Source organism: Sceloporus occidentalis, unplaced genomic scaffold (assembly GCF_023333645.1).
Source record: "Sceloporus occidentalis isolate IW3139 unplaced genomic scaffold, rSceOcc1.0.p SCAF_70, whole genome shotgun sequence".
In the NCBI taxonomy this organism is placed as follows: Eukaryota; Metazoa; Chordata; class Lepidosauria; order Squamata; family Phrynosomatidae; genus Sceloporus; species Sceloporus occidentalis.
In genome coordinates, this window is record NW_028317050.1 from 966,111 (window position 1) to 981,240 (window position 15,130).

The window sequence follows — 15,130 nt, forward strand, 5'->3', positions numbered from 1 at the left end:
ACTGATACATTAGGTGGAGAGAGCCCTGCTCGCAAGCTTACAATCTTGAAATCTAGGGGGAGCGCACGGAGGAAGAGGATTATTGCAGTGATGTAATAGCAGTGTGAGGGTTAATAAAGAATGGAGGGGCAGCAGGGGGCCTATAACTGGAGGGTTGATAAATTAATGGGGCTGCAGCAGGAGGTTATAAAACAAAAATATAGCTGGTTGGTTAATTGAGACAACAATGTAAAAATAAAGAGAGAGCAGGGAAAAGGAGAAATATTAGACTTTACTTCTAGGAAGCTGTGTCTCCTGAGAGCTTTATCCGTTCACGCTGATCAAAAGTCACAGTTGTTCTTCTCTATGGAGATCTTCCTGGCTCACCCTGCAGCCCCTAACCCAAAATGCCCTCCTCTGCCCCATAATTTAACCCACTGCTGCTTAGGCTAAAAACAGTAGCACAGCACAGAAGCTAATAGGAAGGTCCTGGAGACAAAGCTGCTTAATGTTGCTCACTCCCAGTCGCTTGCTTTCCATGTACTTGATGAGGACCCTCCTATGGAAGGATATGATCAAGAACTGCCCTCCTTCTAGCTCCCAAGATAACAGCATCCAGTCTGTATCTGGCTCGCATTGTTACAGTGCACTAGACGACTGCCCTCTACTTACCACGAGTGTTTTTACTGTGCGTGACATAGAACATCGTTCAGCATCGCTCTGCTGTACCGTTCCAGATTCCAGCACATACCTGCCTGCATTGCTGCTCCCTCTCTGCCTTGCGTTCTGGCGTTGTCCACATACATTCTTTTATTTATTATTGTTTTGTATCTGGTGGATTGAGACTTCGCGATAATTGGAGTTGGTATTTAACGCCCGCTGAAGATGGCTCAGGTGTGCGCCGGCACAGATATGGAGCAGCCTTTTGTGAAGCCTCTCTTTTGTCGAAAAGGAGCTCTCAGACAGAAATTAGTCCATGAAGTCAAGAGTCACAAGTTCACTGCTAGATTCTTCAAGCAACCCACCTTCTGCAGCCACTGTACTGACTTTATTTGGTAAGTTTTTCTTTTGATCTTTGTACATATTAGTTTAATCTCTTACGTCACAAATGCAACAGATGATTACAAGTGTCTCCAATGTCTGAAATGTGACTAGTAGGTCTATCATATTGTCACAATGCAGATGTACATTCAGAACAGGGAGGGTCAGCTTTGAGTTACTCAAGGATCTAGAAGTCCTCACCTGCTGTAGTATCTCTAGAACACCAAAGATGTTCTTTTTCTGCCATTCTGCACATCAGTGCAAAACGAAATTACAGCTTATTATGGTGGTCTCTAGAGGTGGTCTCCCATTATCGTCCTGTTCATTGTATACAATGAAGTGTTTGCTGTTCTGCTACATCTAAAATAAACCCGTGGCTCTTGTGGGCAATTGATTGCAAAGCTACAGCAATGTTTCAGTGGAGGAAATGTGGATAGAAACAGAATTTAACACCAGGATAAGAACCATCTAGTCTGGCCACTTTCATGCTGTAGAGACTTAGACCTTCCTTAGGGTCCTTCATTTTAAGAGTCTTAGTTTTGGGGTAGATGTATGCCTATCCCATGAATTTATATATTCCCTCACTATATGAGCCTATATCACTTCTGATGAGAGGCTGTTCCATTTATCTACCACCCTTTCAGTAAAGTAAACCTTCCTTACATTACATCGAAATGACACTTCTTTTATAATGGAACAGGAAAAAAGGAAACAAAATACAAGGAATGTTTATAACTAGACATGCCAAGGGTGCTCTCATCCCCTTTTGATTCGTTTTGAAAGCTAGATTTTGTACAGCTATAACACGGATGTCTATTTTGTCAAAACACTCACTGGGGGTTATTTATAAAGAGCAATTGAAATGCAAAGTTTGAAAAGTGTACTTGTCAATATGGCAACCTTCAGAATAATCTAGTCTGCATGAACATTCCATTGGTTGCTATGGTGATAAGACCATTTTTTTTGTTTTTGCAAACTTTGTTCCAGAATGGCTCTTCGGAAATAACACCCTATATTTGGATACTGTGCGTTTGAATATAAATAACAAAATGGGTTAGATTTCTGATTTGGAGATCTTAATATATATATATATATATATATATATATATATATATATATATATTAAGATATATATATAAGATCTCCATATCAGAAATCTAACCCATTTTGTTATTTATATATATTATGTTTCCAAACATAAAAAAATGGGGTTTATCAGATAAATATAATGTTGTCATTGTGCTTCCAATATCTCTTAACTATTCCATTGCTGGAATACAAACGACAATAGTGAAATAGTAAAATTAAGTGAAGAATGTGAGCAATACTGAAGAACAAATGTTGCTGTATAGAGACAGATACCAATAGCTTTAAGCCAAATGGTTGACATGGAGGGAATTTACATCTTTGGTCCTCATTGGGGATAGGTCTAGGCTATCTTTGTCTATGCTATCTTGGGGTACCCGGTCTATGTATGTTTGGGGGTGGGGGTATTTTGAGATCCATTAGTTGCTTTTCATTTATTTATGGAATATTGCTGATACAAATCGCTGATGTATGTCTAACCGTGGGTATGGCATTTCTCACTATTTGGGAACTCCTTTCCCTTTTATTTGACTGCACCGTGTATTTATTTTATTTACTTGATGCAAATACCTAAAAACCAAAACTTAAAAGAAAATTAAAACATATTGTGCAATATGGTCAATATTTAACCAACATGTCCCGCAGTGCTGTTTATAAATTATAATTTTGATGATGGACCTATAGGTTTGCGAGAATGAATGCAGCCCAATGATGGCTAGAATGAATGTACTGTTTATAGTTTAAAATCAATGTATGAATGTATTAGGAATGATTATTGGATCTTTTCCCAGTGGATGAATACTCTAAAGGGGACCTAAAGGGAATCACCATATTATGATATGTGGGCAATAGTGGCATCAGAATATTATAGCATATGAGTGGAAGTACACAAAGATGCCTAGACACACAGCGGTACCGAGCTGGGGCCCTGCTGGAATGATAATATGTATCTCCTACAGAATTGAGGTTCAGCTCATATCCACAAATGAAATGTCGTCTTATAAAAATTACGCGCACACACAACTGTCATATGTGGAAAATTGTATATTATTTTTTATGTCTATTATCGAGGGTTTGTAAAAGTAGACTCTTTTTTAGTGTCAGGCATACAATTAAAGAAGAAGCCAATCACTTCCTTTTGCAATGGCCATATAACCATATTTTAATTTGCAGTTTTTATGAGGAAAGAAGGCTAAATCACTCTTTTCCTGTATGTATTTGTGCTCACTCTAATGTATTGTCATCCTCCTAAATAAACATGCCCTTGACCATCCTTGGTTCATAGCGCTTGGTAACACAATGCTTGTTTTCTGGACCCCTACTGGACCGAGTTCAGGGGCTATTTTTAGCCAAATGCTATCTCAAGTGTGGTTTTTTTTGTTTGTTTTTTTTTAGGAAACTAGGCCATAATTTTAGATTCCATTATATATTGGAGGGGGTGTCTTTTTGTAAATTTGAACAAAAATGCAGGGTTGATACGGTCTGCTCATAGCTTATGCATGTGCTTCATGCTGAACCATCTGGAAACCAGGACACTAGTTTATGAACAGAAATTGGCATCATATCAGTACATCAGGAATAATGGGCAAACTAGATGGGCCAAAGGGTTCTTACAGGCCCTGACTGGCCATCTGGCACACCGGGCAAATACCCAGCAGCAGATCAGGTGCTGTAGCATGCGGCCAGGGTTATACAGCCACCAGCTGCACTTAAGTCATCAGCATCCATCATCTCCATTATCTGCCATTACTGTAAGTTCTATGTTTATATATAAAAACACCAACGATCCAAGCAAATCTCCCATCCTGCAAAACAAAACAGACAGTATAGCTAAATGTTGCATTACAGTGTCTTGTCAACAACGAAAAGTAACGTTTTCATGTTCGTTTAGGGCTGCTTCATAAATACATAGTAATTCATACTAAGTCGATTTTTTGTCATACTCGGTTCTTTGTTTACGAGCATATAATATGTGGTATTTGGCAAAGTATTCAATTCAATTAAGTAAGGAGTGGTACATGTAAAGGTTTCTTTGTCCCAGGGATACATCAAGTGTTGGCCCCAGTTGTTACACTAATCACAGCGACAATGAGATTATTATTATACAAGGCTGGTGTTTCTTGAACCCCCTGGAGTTCTGAAGGGATTGACTGATTTAACAATAAGTAAAAGTGAAATACCGTGGCCCTACGAGGTAGTGAAACATGTCAACTTAACATTATTTTACAAATAAATTGGTAAATGCAGCAGAAATGCCAGAAATAATCAATATAATAATGAATATAATAATCAATATAATCTACTTTCATATCAATTCAAGAGAAATTCCCTGGGTAGGCTACCCAGAGCTCAGTGGTTTTGTGAAGGGGCAGGGATAGCGGTGTGCACATGAGCTTTACTGACCACCGGCAAGCTCCAACGGTGGCTCGTGTGAGAGTTCTAGGGGGTCTAATGAGACCCACCTCACACGCAGACTCAGAAAGTGTTCCCATTGATTTCAAAGGGAGCACTTTTGCTGCCAATGATTGTTTGTTCCAAGAAGCCGAAGCGGTGATAAAAGTGGACAGGGCAAGGGACGTGTTCCTCAGCTTGGAACTGCAGCTTCTCCTAAATTATAGTTTTCACCCCACAGGTCAATAATGCATATTAAACCGCTTACAAAGTACCCTAATATCCATTCCTTGGTGGAGTCCACATGAAACATTGAACCGACCCTTTAAAAATATAAATATAATTCTGTGGAATAGACTGTTCTTTGAAGCTCGCAATCAGAATACTGTATATTTGACAGCGTTTACATTCCATACTTATGTAATGAATTACGTTTGTTCTTTTATCTCTCCAGGGGAATTGGAAAACAAGGATTCCAGTGCCAGGGTAAGAGATTTTTATTAATGTCTTGCTTTGTTTGTGGTTTCTGTTTTTATACATCCTCTAGAGAATTCGCTCTGATAGCTGGTAGCTGTGCTATGGAGAGAATGATTAATTTATTTTTGTGTAGGTAACATTGGCTTAGATTTTTGGATGTGGGAAAAAAATATAACACGTTAGAATTAAGAACATGACTCTGAGATTTGAGGTTTACTGTGTATCCATAACTAGAAATTATTTTGCAAGAGCTTTATTTTATCTGGAATGAGCTTTCTTTTCAATAAAACCTAACTGTCCTGTTCCCTTTTCACATCTGATTTGGAATATGATTTGAATTAATGGTTTCAAACTTTACCTAGTTAATGTGTGAGGATAAAGTGATATAAAGTATTCATATTTTCTAAGGATAACCAATGTTATTATTAAAGGGAAATACTATACCAAACCTGTAATTTTAATAACCTTTACAAATTGAGTTAGAATTTAAAACATTTAGGCCTAGAAATTCTTACTTATACAGTCGTCATGGTAACTAGAGAACCATCGTTTTTGCATCTTCTCTTTACAGAATTATGAAACAAAGCTGGGTTAACTTGGTGGATCTATTTTGTGTTTATTGATTAAACCTCAATAAAATGGTGCACAATGTGTCAATTGATATTGATGGGTGCTGGGGCAAAGGTACAATGTTTAGCTTGTCTTTTACATTCCTCCATTTGTATTTTTTATCTTAATTATTCAGGAGAGACAAAAAAAAAACAAATACCTCTTTCGGCTCCTAGTATTTACTGGGAAACGGAAATGCGTTCTTCTTAAGCTCTTGTTTATATCACCTGCTGCTTGCTCATATTATGGCATTCCTATTGTATGGCATTCCAGTAGCAAGACTCATCAGACCACAGTGAAGGAGGGCAGCTGCAGGACTGCAGCTTCTACCTCAGCTAGATAATTTTTTAAGCATGCATGCTAAAGTACTCACAAAGTTTATAGTGGTAGCAGGGGCGTACCTTGAGTATTTGGCACCTGGGGCGGATCCTGTATGTGGCACCCCCCACACAAACACTTTAAAACTGCATAGCTTCTATCGTTATATACTGGTGCAGACATTGAAGGTGGCACAGCATTACTGTTATCACTATATACTGAGGCAGACATTAACGTTGGTACAGCATTACATCTATCACTATATACTGAGGCAGACATTGACGGTGGTACAGCGTAATCCCTATCACTATACATTGAGCCAGACATTGATAATAGTGCAGCATAATTCCTATCACTATATACTAAGCCAAACATTGATGTGGTGTAGGCCTACCACTTCACTGTCTGACTTAGGGATGCACCGAAACGAAACCTCTGGACTGAAACCGAAAATGCAGCATTTACCTGTCCGAAACCGAATATGACCCCCCACCATAAAAAAATCTCAAGCTTTTATTTAAAGTAAGTAACACAGCAAAATAGGACAAAAACATTTCAATAACAATATTTATATATATATATATATATGATTGTTAACAGCAATCACACTTCTATCATGCCCAGCCATACCCAGATTCCAGCATGTACTAGCTGACTTGGCATGATAGGAGTGTGATTGCTGTTAACAATCCTATATATATATATATATATATATATATATATATATATTAATATTGTTATTATTATTGTTCAGATGTGAACTCAGCACTGGAGCCATAGATTCAGACATACAAATCCCGTATTTGCAGCTATACAATAATAATGTATGGAAACACAGCAAGAGATAAAACTACAGGCATAGATGATAGGTTGCACAACCCAAAGCCAGCCCTGGCGTCCACACTGCCCACATAGAACCTGACCAGCACCCAGATTACACACATAGGATTTACCATCTTTGTCCCCAAACAGCCCAGCATGAGTCAACTTTGTCCCCAAACAGCCCGGCCTGTGTCTTCTTTGTCCCATAAACCCCTGCCTGTGTCATCTTGGTCCCCAAGACTCAAACATCCTGCTTGTGCCATCTTTGCCTTTCCACAAATCAATTATACATCTATCATATACACAAACACTTTAACTAATTCACACTTTCATTCACAATTTCACACAAATGTACACATTCATTAATGCATTCTCACAAACTCATTAATTATCTCCCTCCTTCAGACAATTCATCCACATATTCATTCATTCTCACTATGTACCTTTCCCCCTTTTCAACCCCCTTCTCACTATCTACCCCCTCTCCCTCCCTTCTTACTATCTGCCCCCCTCTCCCTCCCTTCTCACTATCTGCCCCCTCTCCCTCCCTTCTCACTATCTGCCCCCTCTTCCTCCCTTCTCACTATCTGCCCCCTCTTCCTCCCTTCTCACTATCTGCCCCCCTCTTCCTCTCCTCTAACTATCTACCCACCTCTACCTACCCCCCTCCCTTCTCATTATCTACCCTCTCCCCGTTTGTAGTTAAAGGTTTTGGACTTACCATTCAGTCCTGCGGTGGGAGCACGACGCCTCAGTCTTCCTGCTCTGCCGCTGCTTCCTGCTCTGCAGCTGTGCTGCTTCACTGCTGAGCAGCATGACATGCCGGCACCGCGACGGAGTTAGAAGCCTCGCGAAGGAGACTGAGGGGCGCCTAGCAGTTTCTAGGCTCCCCTCTCTCTCCTCCGCGTAAAAAAAAAATAAAATGACGAGGCTGCCGGGGATCCGGGCAATCAGGGACATGTGGTCACCCAGGCCCGTGGCACCCCCCTGATGAGCGACACCCGGGGCGGACTGCCCCCCCGCCCCACACTAGGTACGCTACTGAGTGGTAGTGTGTCTCTGTGAACTCCATATGGTGATCAGGCACATATTATAATTTACCAGAATACAAAAATCAACATATTCTTACATCAAGTTGTAAATACATATTATTATTATTTATTGTTTTATATAGCACCATCATATTCTTGTAGCGCTGTACAATGGGTAGACAGGACATAACAAGTAGTATATAACATAACAATCTGACTTACAGAGACAACAGGTGAGGAGGGCACTGCTCAAACGAGCATACAATCTAGAGGGAGTTAGTGTGTATTATACAATAGAGAAAAGGTAAAAGCAGTGGCGGAACTACCGGGGTCGCGACTGCGACCGGGCCCCGGCGGCAGGGGGGCCCAAGCCAAGGGGCCGCCCAAAATCTTTTTTCCTTTTTTTTTTTTTTTTTAAATAAGGCAGGGGCGTCCAACATGCGGCCCGAGACCTTGAGGTGCGCCCCGCGTAAGATCGGCAGCCAGGGCAACCGATCTTACACGAGCCGCACCTCAAGCCCTGCTACTTACTTGTGGGAGGGTCTTCTGGACTGCACAGAGGAAGGGGAGTTCACGTGACATCCTACTTCCTCTGTGCTTTAGCAGAGGGAGGCCGTGCCCCCTGCTGAAGTCTGTGAGCGGCATCGAGGAGCTGCAGTGCAGGTAAGGGGGTGGGGAGGGTGTTTGAATGAGTGTGTGTGATTGAGGGAATGAATCTGTGAATGAATGATTATATGAATAAATGAGTATGTGTGTGTGTGATAGCATGGATGTGTAAGTGCTGGAACCTAGGCATGATGGGACTGTGATTGCTGTTAGCAATCACACTCCTATCATGCCAAGTCAGCCAGTACATGCTGAAACCTGGCCAGCTGCCCCCCTTGTGTAGTAATGCTGCCAGCAGTATGGGGTCTGCACTTACAGCCACCCTGTACCAGCATGTACTGGCTGACTTGGCATGATAGGAGTGTGATTGCTAACAGCAATCACAGTCCCATAATGCCTAGGTTCCAGCATTTACTGGATGGATGTGTAAGTGCTGGAACCTAGGCATGATGGGACTGTGATTGCTGTTAGCAATCACACTCCTATCATGCCAAGTCAGCCAGTACATGCTGAAACCTGGCTAGCTGCCCCCCTTGTGTATTGATGCTGCCAGCAGTATGGGGTCTGCACATCACTTACAGCCACCCTGTACCAGCGTGTATTGGCTGACTTGGCATGATAGGAGTGTGATTGCTAACAGCAATCACAGTCCCATCATGCCTAGGTTCCAGCATTTACTGGATGGATGTGTAAGTGCTGGAACCTAGGCATGATGGGACTGTGACTACTGTTAGCAATCACACTCCTATCATGCCAAGTCAGCCAGTACATGCTGAAACGTAGCTAGCTGCCCCCCTTGTGTAGTGATGCTGCCAGCAGTATGGGGTCTGCACATCACTTACAGCCACCCTGTACCAGCATGTACTGGCTGACTTGGCATGATAGGAGTGTGATTGCTAACAGCAATCACAGAGAGCACAGTCACATCATGCCTAGGTACCAGCATTTACTTGTTGCCTGGGTATGATAGGAGTGTGATTGCTGTTAGCAATCACACTCCTATCATGCCAAGTCATATTGCTAATTTTGTCCAATTGTGTGTTACCTACTTTTATTAAACATGTGAGTTTTTATTATTATTTTTAAAGGTGGGGGTCATTTTCGGTTTTGGCTAAGTGAACCCTGAATGTTTTGGTCCAGAATTTTCATTTTAGTTCATCCCTAGAATAAATCTAGGGAATCCTGAATTTGTAGTCGCAAAACTTTCAAGGCCCAGAAATCAGTGAGAGGAAGAGTAAAGGTTTTGTGTCATTTTACTTTATTTTAATCTGCATATTTTATTAAAGGCCATATTTTTTGTCACAGTGAAAAATGAGTGCGGCCCGCGCACGTATACAATTCTGATGAAGTGGCCCACTGCAGAAAAAACTTGGACACCCCTAGATTATGCCCTTTGTACATGCGCCCCTTTTTCTTTGATTTTTTTACAGATATGATTCAATATGTAAATTGAATTTGTTGAAAAAAAATTGTTGGGTAAAAATCATGGTTTTTTTTGGGGGGGTGAGGGGGCCCTTAACAGATTCTCGCACCCGGGCCCTGAGGCGTCTAGTTACACCCCTGGGTAAAAGTGTTGTTGTTAGGAATGGACCAGCCACACTAGTGTAAGTAGGTGAGTGACTAGGAAAGGTGAGCTAAAGGAATATGGGAGGGCGTTAATGTGTAATGTTGTAAGCATCCTTAAAGAAGTTGAAGATGTGAGCTAGAGTAGGAAGTAGAGTAGATGAAGGAGACTAGGTAAGATGGGAAGGGATCGGGTTAAGGGGGCATGTGAATGGACAAGGGGAAAGAAGAAGAGCATGAACCTCCTCTTTAGTGACAGAAAATAATTGGTTTAATGTAGAGAAGGAAGAAGAGTTCAGTGGACAGGAGGGCGTATAGGCAGAGGGAGGGTAAGGGCAGGAGGGGACTGCAGATATTTCATATCTGATAGTTTTGATTTTATTATTGAAATAGATGGGAGAGTCAGATCCATTGAGGTAAGTGGAAGGGGTAGTTGGTTGAAGAAGGGACCTGAAAGTACTTAAGAGGCTTTTAAGTCAGACATGGAATGAAACTTCTGCCGAATACGTTCAGCAGTGCAGGAACAAGGTTGAAGGTATAATATTAACCAAATCCAAAGTATACCGATCTTGCGTTAACATTAGCTCTTAATTGCGTCATGAAATGTACGTTACTTATTATTCATTTTGGTGAATTGGTGGTCTGGATCCTCCTACTTTTAAGTACAGGCAAAAATCTTTGAAACTGAATAACTGTGCAACTAATATTGGCTTCACAGGTAAAATAGTACGGAAGAATCCTCTCTCTCAGATTGTATACAGTTTTGTTATCTGAAGGTCAATGAAAAGTGACTAGAACTTTGGGTGCACTCATTTCCACATTTGGTTTCCTTAATTTATAACAACATTCTTGAGTAATATTGATAAAGATTACTTTGGTATCAATGCAGTTTTTTTGCAATTTCTTCTTTTGTTCATTCCCGGAACTTGTGTTTTAACTTTTCTTAGAAAAGAGCATGATTTACGGGCAAATATGTCCTTTAACCAATATCAGTGTCCCTTTCAGCTATTTCACATGGCAGTAAACAAAACTTAATTTGTATTCGTCTCTATTTCCCCATGACTCTGACATTCGATAATGCTGTTGTGGATGATCTTTTAATGTGACCTTTTTTTGGTTTGTGAAAAATCTGTCACTTCTGTGCTACCAGTATGTGTCCATCTCTTTTTATAATGCTGGAGTTTGCCATCACGCTGAGTTGGGAAGTGCAGCAGTTCTAATGAGAATGCCCCCTGCTCGTGTCTGGGGAATAAACTATGTGTAAACAATATAAGTCTGCCCTGTTGGAGTTGCCATCGATACATTATGTGGAATCCCTTAGGAAGGGAGGAATAGATTATCACTTTTACAATGTGTACTTTATACTTTATCACTTATGGGGTGGGAGGCTCAACAGTCCATAAAATCTGCAGAGAAGTGTTAATCCATAATAACCATAAGAGTTATTTGGGGGTTGTTGGAATCCTTTTGTGTCAATAAAAGATAAAAATGTTTTATGTATTAATGCAGGGCTCGACAAATCCCAGGCGCCAGGTCGCCATGGCGACTCAGAATTTTGTCTAGAATTTGCCTAGGAGTCTGTCAGCCTCTTACATCCACAAAAAAAGGAGTCTGGGCAGACAGCACAGCCACTCAGAGCCAGCCCCCGAGCCTGAAATCACTCCCACGGAGTGATCCTGTAGGCTGAAACCACGATTGCAGGAAAACCTGCAATAGCGTTTTCAGCTGCCACAGGCAGCTTCAGGAAAGGGGGTTCAGTGTGGGGACCTGACACAACATCCCCCTGCTGCCTGATCGCTCCATGAGAGCGACAGGGCAGCGTTAACCCCTTCAATGCCACAATTGCGGCATTTAGGGATTAATTCCCATTTTGTAAGGGGCTCTGCTGCTGGTGGTCTGCCTGGAAGCCCAGGCAGACCAGCAACAGCAAAAACGAGCCCCCACAAGCCCTTTGATTCCTGTAGGCATGGAAGCCTACAGCAGTCATCAGAGACTCCCCCCTGCAATGGCTGGTCTATAGACCAGCAATTGCTTCCCAGCTGCCAGAGGCAGCTTCAGGGACAGGGGGTTCTTCGGTCTCCACAGGAGTTTGGAGGCCAGCCCCAACACCCCCCCTGCTGCCTGATCGCTCCATGAGAGCGACAGTGCAGCGTTAACCCCTTCAATTCCACAATTGTGTATAACACATTCGTGGCATTGCAGGGGTTAACATTTAAACATTATTAAAAAATAATAAACAAAAAACAGCACTGACCTGAAAGTCCAGGGTGCTTCCAGGTCAAATGCTGTGAGTTTAGTAAGTGGGCTGATGATGATCAGATCACTCCTATCCAACTGTTAGTTTTAAAAAAAATCCTGGCTCCTAACTTTTTTAGCTGGCCCCTAGATTCACAACAAATTTGTCAAGCCCTGTATTAATGACCTTTCTATGGTTAATCCAGTAAAGTAATTTAATTTTTGAGATAATACCTAAACATCGCTCCCATGTCGTTGAAAAAGAGGACTGTGATTTGGAGATGCAGGGAAGCTGTACTTCACCCAGACACTTCAAGCCCAAAGCGTTCACAGATATTTAATCACATTTGGCAAATTACTAGCAACTTTTTAAACTCTCATATGGACCTATGAAGATGAGTGTTTCTGTCAAGAGATTGGTAGGGGTTGAAATTGGTGGCATTATTGAGCAGAAAAAGTGGAAAAAAAAGTAAATAGTCATTTATTGGTGCTGCTGGCTCTCTGGACAAGGCAGCCTAGGCTTACTCGGCTTAGGCCCAAATGAACCAATAACCCTTTTAGGGTAATTTACTACACTATATTGAAAGGGTAAAGAGATTCTTATGAACCAACCACAGCGATTTATTGGTTTTTAGTTTGTCACTATAAATGTGAAACAAAAAAAATCCATTACACCTAATTTTCACAAGTGATGGGCTATGTTAAAAAAAGTGATTCTTGAGCAGTTTTAGAAGTGGTCTTATCAATGATCATGGTCTTTATAAAAATACTATATGCTTAATATGCACTCAACATTGACATTAATATAAAATAGAAGTGACACTAACTAATCAAACAGGAAGGAACACTAATCCTGGGATTCAAAAATGCCAACTTTAGTTAAGGCAACTAACACTTTTTTTATGGCATTTAGTAAAAGTGAATGTTGCAGGGACAGTCATGTAAAATAATGATATTGCAAACTAAATAATGATGTAATAATGGTGATATGGCGTTAAAACATGACAAGCTCCCATGATTTGTAATATTAAACTACTCAGTATGAGAAAAAGTATTGAAAATGTTGTATAGTGAATTCAAACATGTGATCTTTGATGTGTGCAATAAATTCAGTCTTTAAACAAGATTTATTTTTGAAATGTATAGCTGGAAAATGTATAGCTGGAACTGCATGTATAAATTGTATGCACCAACATATTTACCATATTGACCTGGTTCTGGGACAACCAGCATCATGTGATGTCAGAACACTCTGTGCACACCATAGTTGATGCAACTCATGACATCACGTGGCCCTCCAAAACCTAAGGTACATATCAAAAACAATTGATTTTTTTTACCTTTTATTTACCTTTATTTTATACCTTTATTTTATAATCAGAGCACAGTGCATGCTGTTTCTATGTCCTAACTACTGAGCATCTAATGAAAACTTCTAATTTACATTATCTTTGCCACAACAGTAGCTCATCACAGCTGATGTGGCACAATCAGTGTGAGTACTTTAATGTTTGCTGATGTTGGTTTTGAAGTCTGTTTACATCTATATTAAATATATATTCGTTTTGGCGCCAATATGTATGAACAAATATACAACAGTAACATAAAACAAAAACACATATTTACATACAGTATATGTGTCTGGGTAAAAGTGGAAATATATGACTATATAGGAATCTATTTCTATTGAAGTGACTGTATATGGTGTGGTCATAAATTAGTTTATGCAAGTACTAATTTAGTTCCACCATATGAGTAGCATTGTGGTTTCTTTTTTATGCTAGAGGCATTGAAAAGGTTAAGTTGCCCTCTGCGCATATTTAGGTTATTTCAGATTTTTTTTATGGTCTGTAATGTACATGAAAATATGCATCCATTGTAGATAAAATACCGGTATTACTCTGCTTAACCCTATTGAATCATTTTATTCTAGGATTTACATTTCCTTTTGCTGCGTCACTTAGTAACTTTGTATATTATATATACAATAAACTGCCAGAATTATTTTCTGATTTACAGTTTTCACTTCCAAGAGGATAATGTTAACATAAACACATCCACCAAATTATTCCAAAGGCTTACTGTCCTCATCCTGCTCTCTATTTTTAATGAAATATTGGCTTCCTTTATAAAAGTATTTATTCAGACAGATATCTACTGAATTAGTGGGACTTTTTAACAAACGTATAAATTTATCCTGTGGCTGCTAACGGATGTGTTATAGCATGATTACAATAAAAACAGTAAAAAGGCGCTCTAGAATTAAAACATCTTCTGATATATTCGGAACATTCCTTGAACTACCTAAATATTGAAAATAAAACAACAATATATCAAATTTAAGTAGCCTGTATTGGGAAAATGTGCAATTCCTTCTGACAACAACATACAATTAAGGAAAAATGTATTTGATCCCCTGCTGATTTTGTATATTTGCCCACTGACAAAGACATGATCAGTCTATAATTTTAATGGTAGGTTTATTTGATCAGTGAGAGACAGAACAACAACAAAAACATCCAGAATAACGCATTTCAAATAAGTTATAAATTGATTTGCATTTTACTCAGTGAAATAAGTATTTGATCCCCTATCAATCAGCAAGATTTCTGGCTCCCAGGTGTCTTTTATACAGGTAATGAGCTGAGATTAGGAGCACTCTCTTAAAAGGATTGCTGCTACTCTCAGTCTGTTATCTGTAAAAAAGACACCTGTCCATAGAAGCAATTAATCAGATTCCAAACTCTCCACCATGGCCAAGACAAAGGAGCTATCCAAGGATGTCAAGGACAAGATTGTAGACCTACACAAGGCTGGAATGGGCCACAGGACCATCACCAAGCAGCTTGGTGAGAAGGTGACAAGATTTGGTGCGATAATTCACAAATGGAAGAAACACAAAATAGCTGTCAATCTCCCTGGGGTTCCATGCAAGATCTCACCTCGTGGAGTATCAATGATCATGAGAACGG

The 15,130-nt window shown here is 40.2% G+C and overlaps 1 protein-coding gene across 1 annotated transcript in view; it reads left to right on the forward strand.

Annotated features, from left to right (window-relative positions):
- Positions 1-864: 864 nt before the first annotated feature.
- Positions 865-15,130, forward strand: part of LOC149286315 (protein kinase C gamma type-like) — a 123,712-nt gene continuing 109,446 nt past the window's right edge. The window contains exons 1-2 of the mRNA XM_089494228.1: positions 865-1,034; positions 4,952-4,983. Coding sequence (XP_089350354.1) covers positions 865-1,034; positions 4,952-4,983 — 202 coding nt within the window. The remainder of the gene's footprint in view (positions 1,035-4,951; positions 4,984-15,130) is intronic.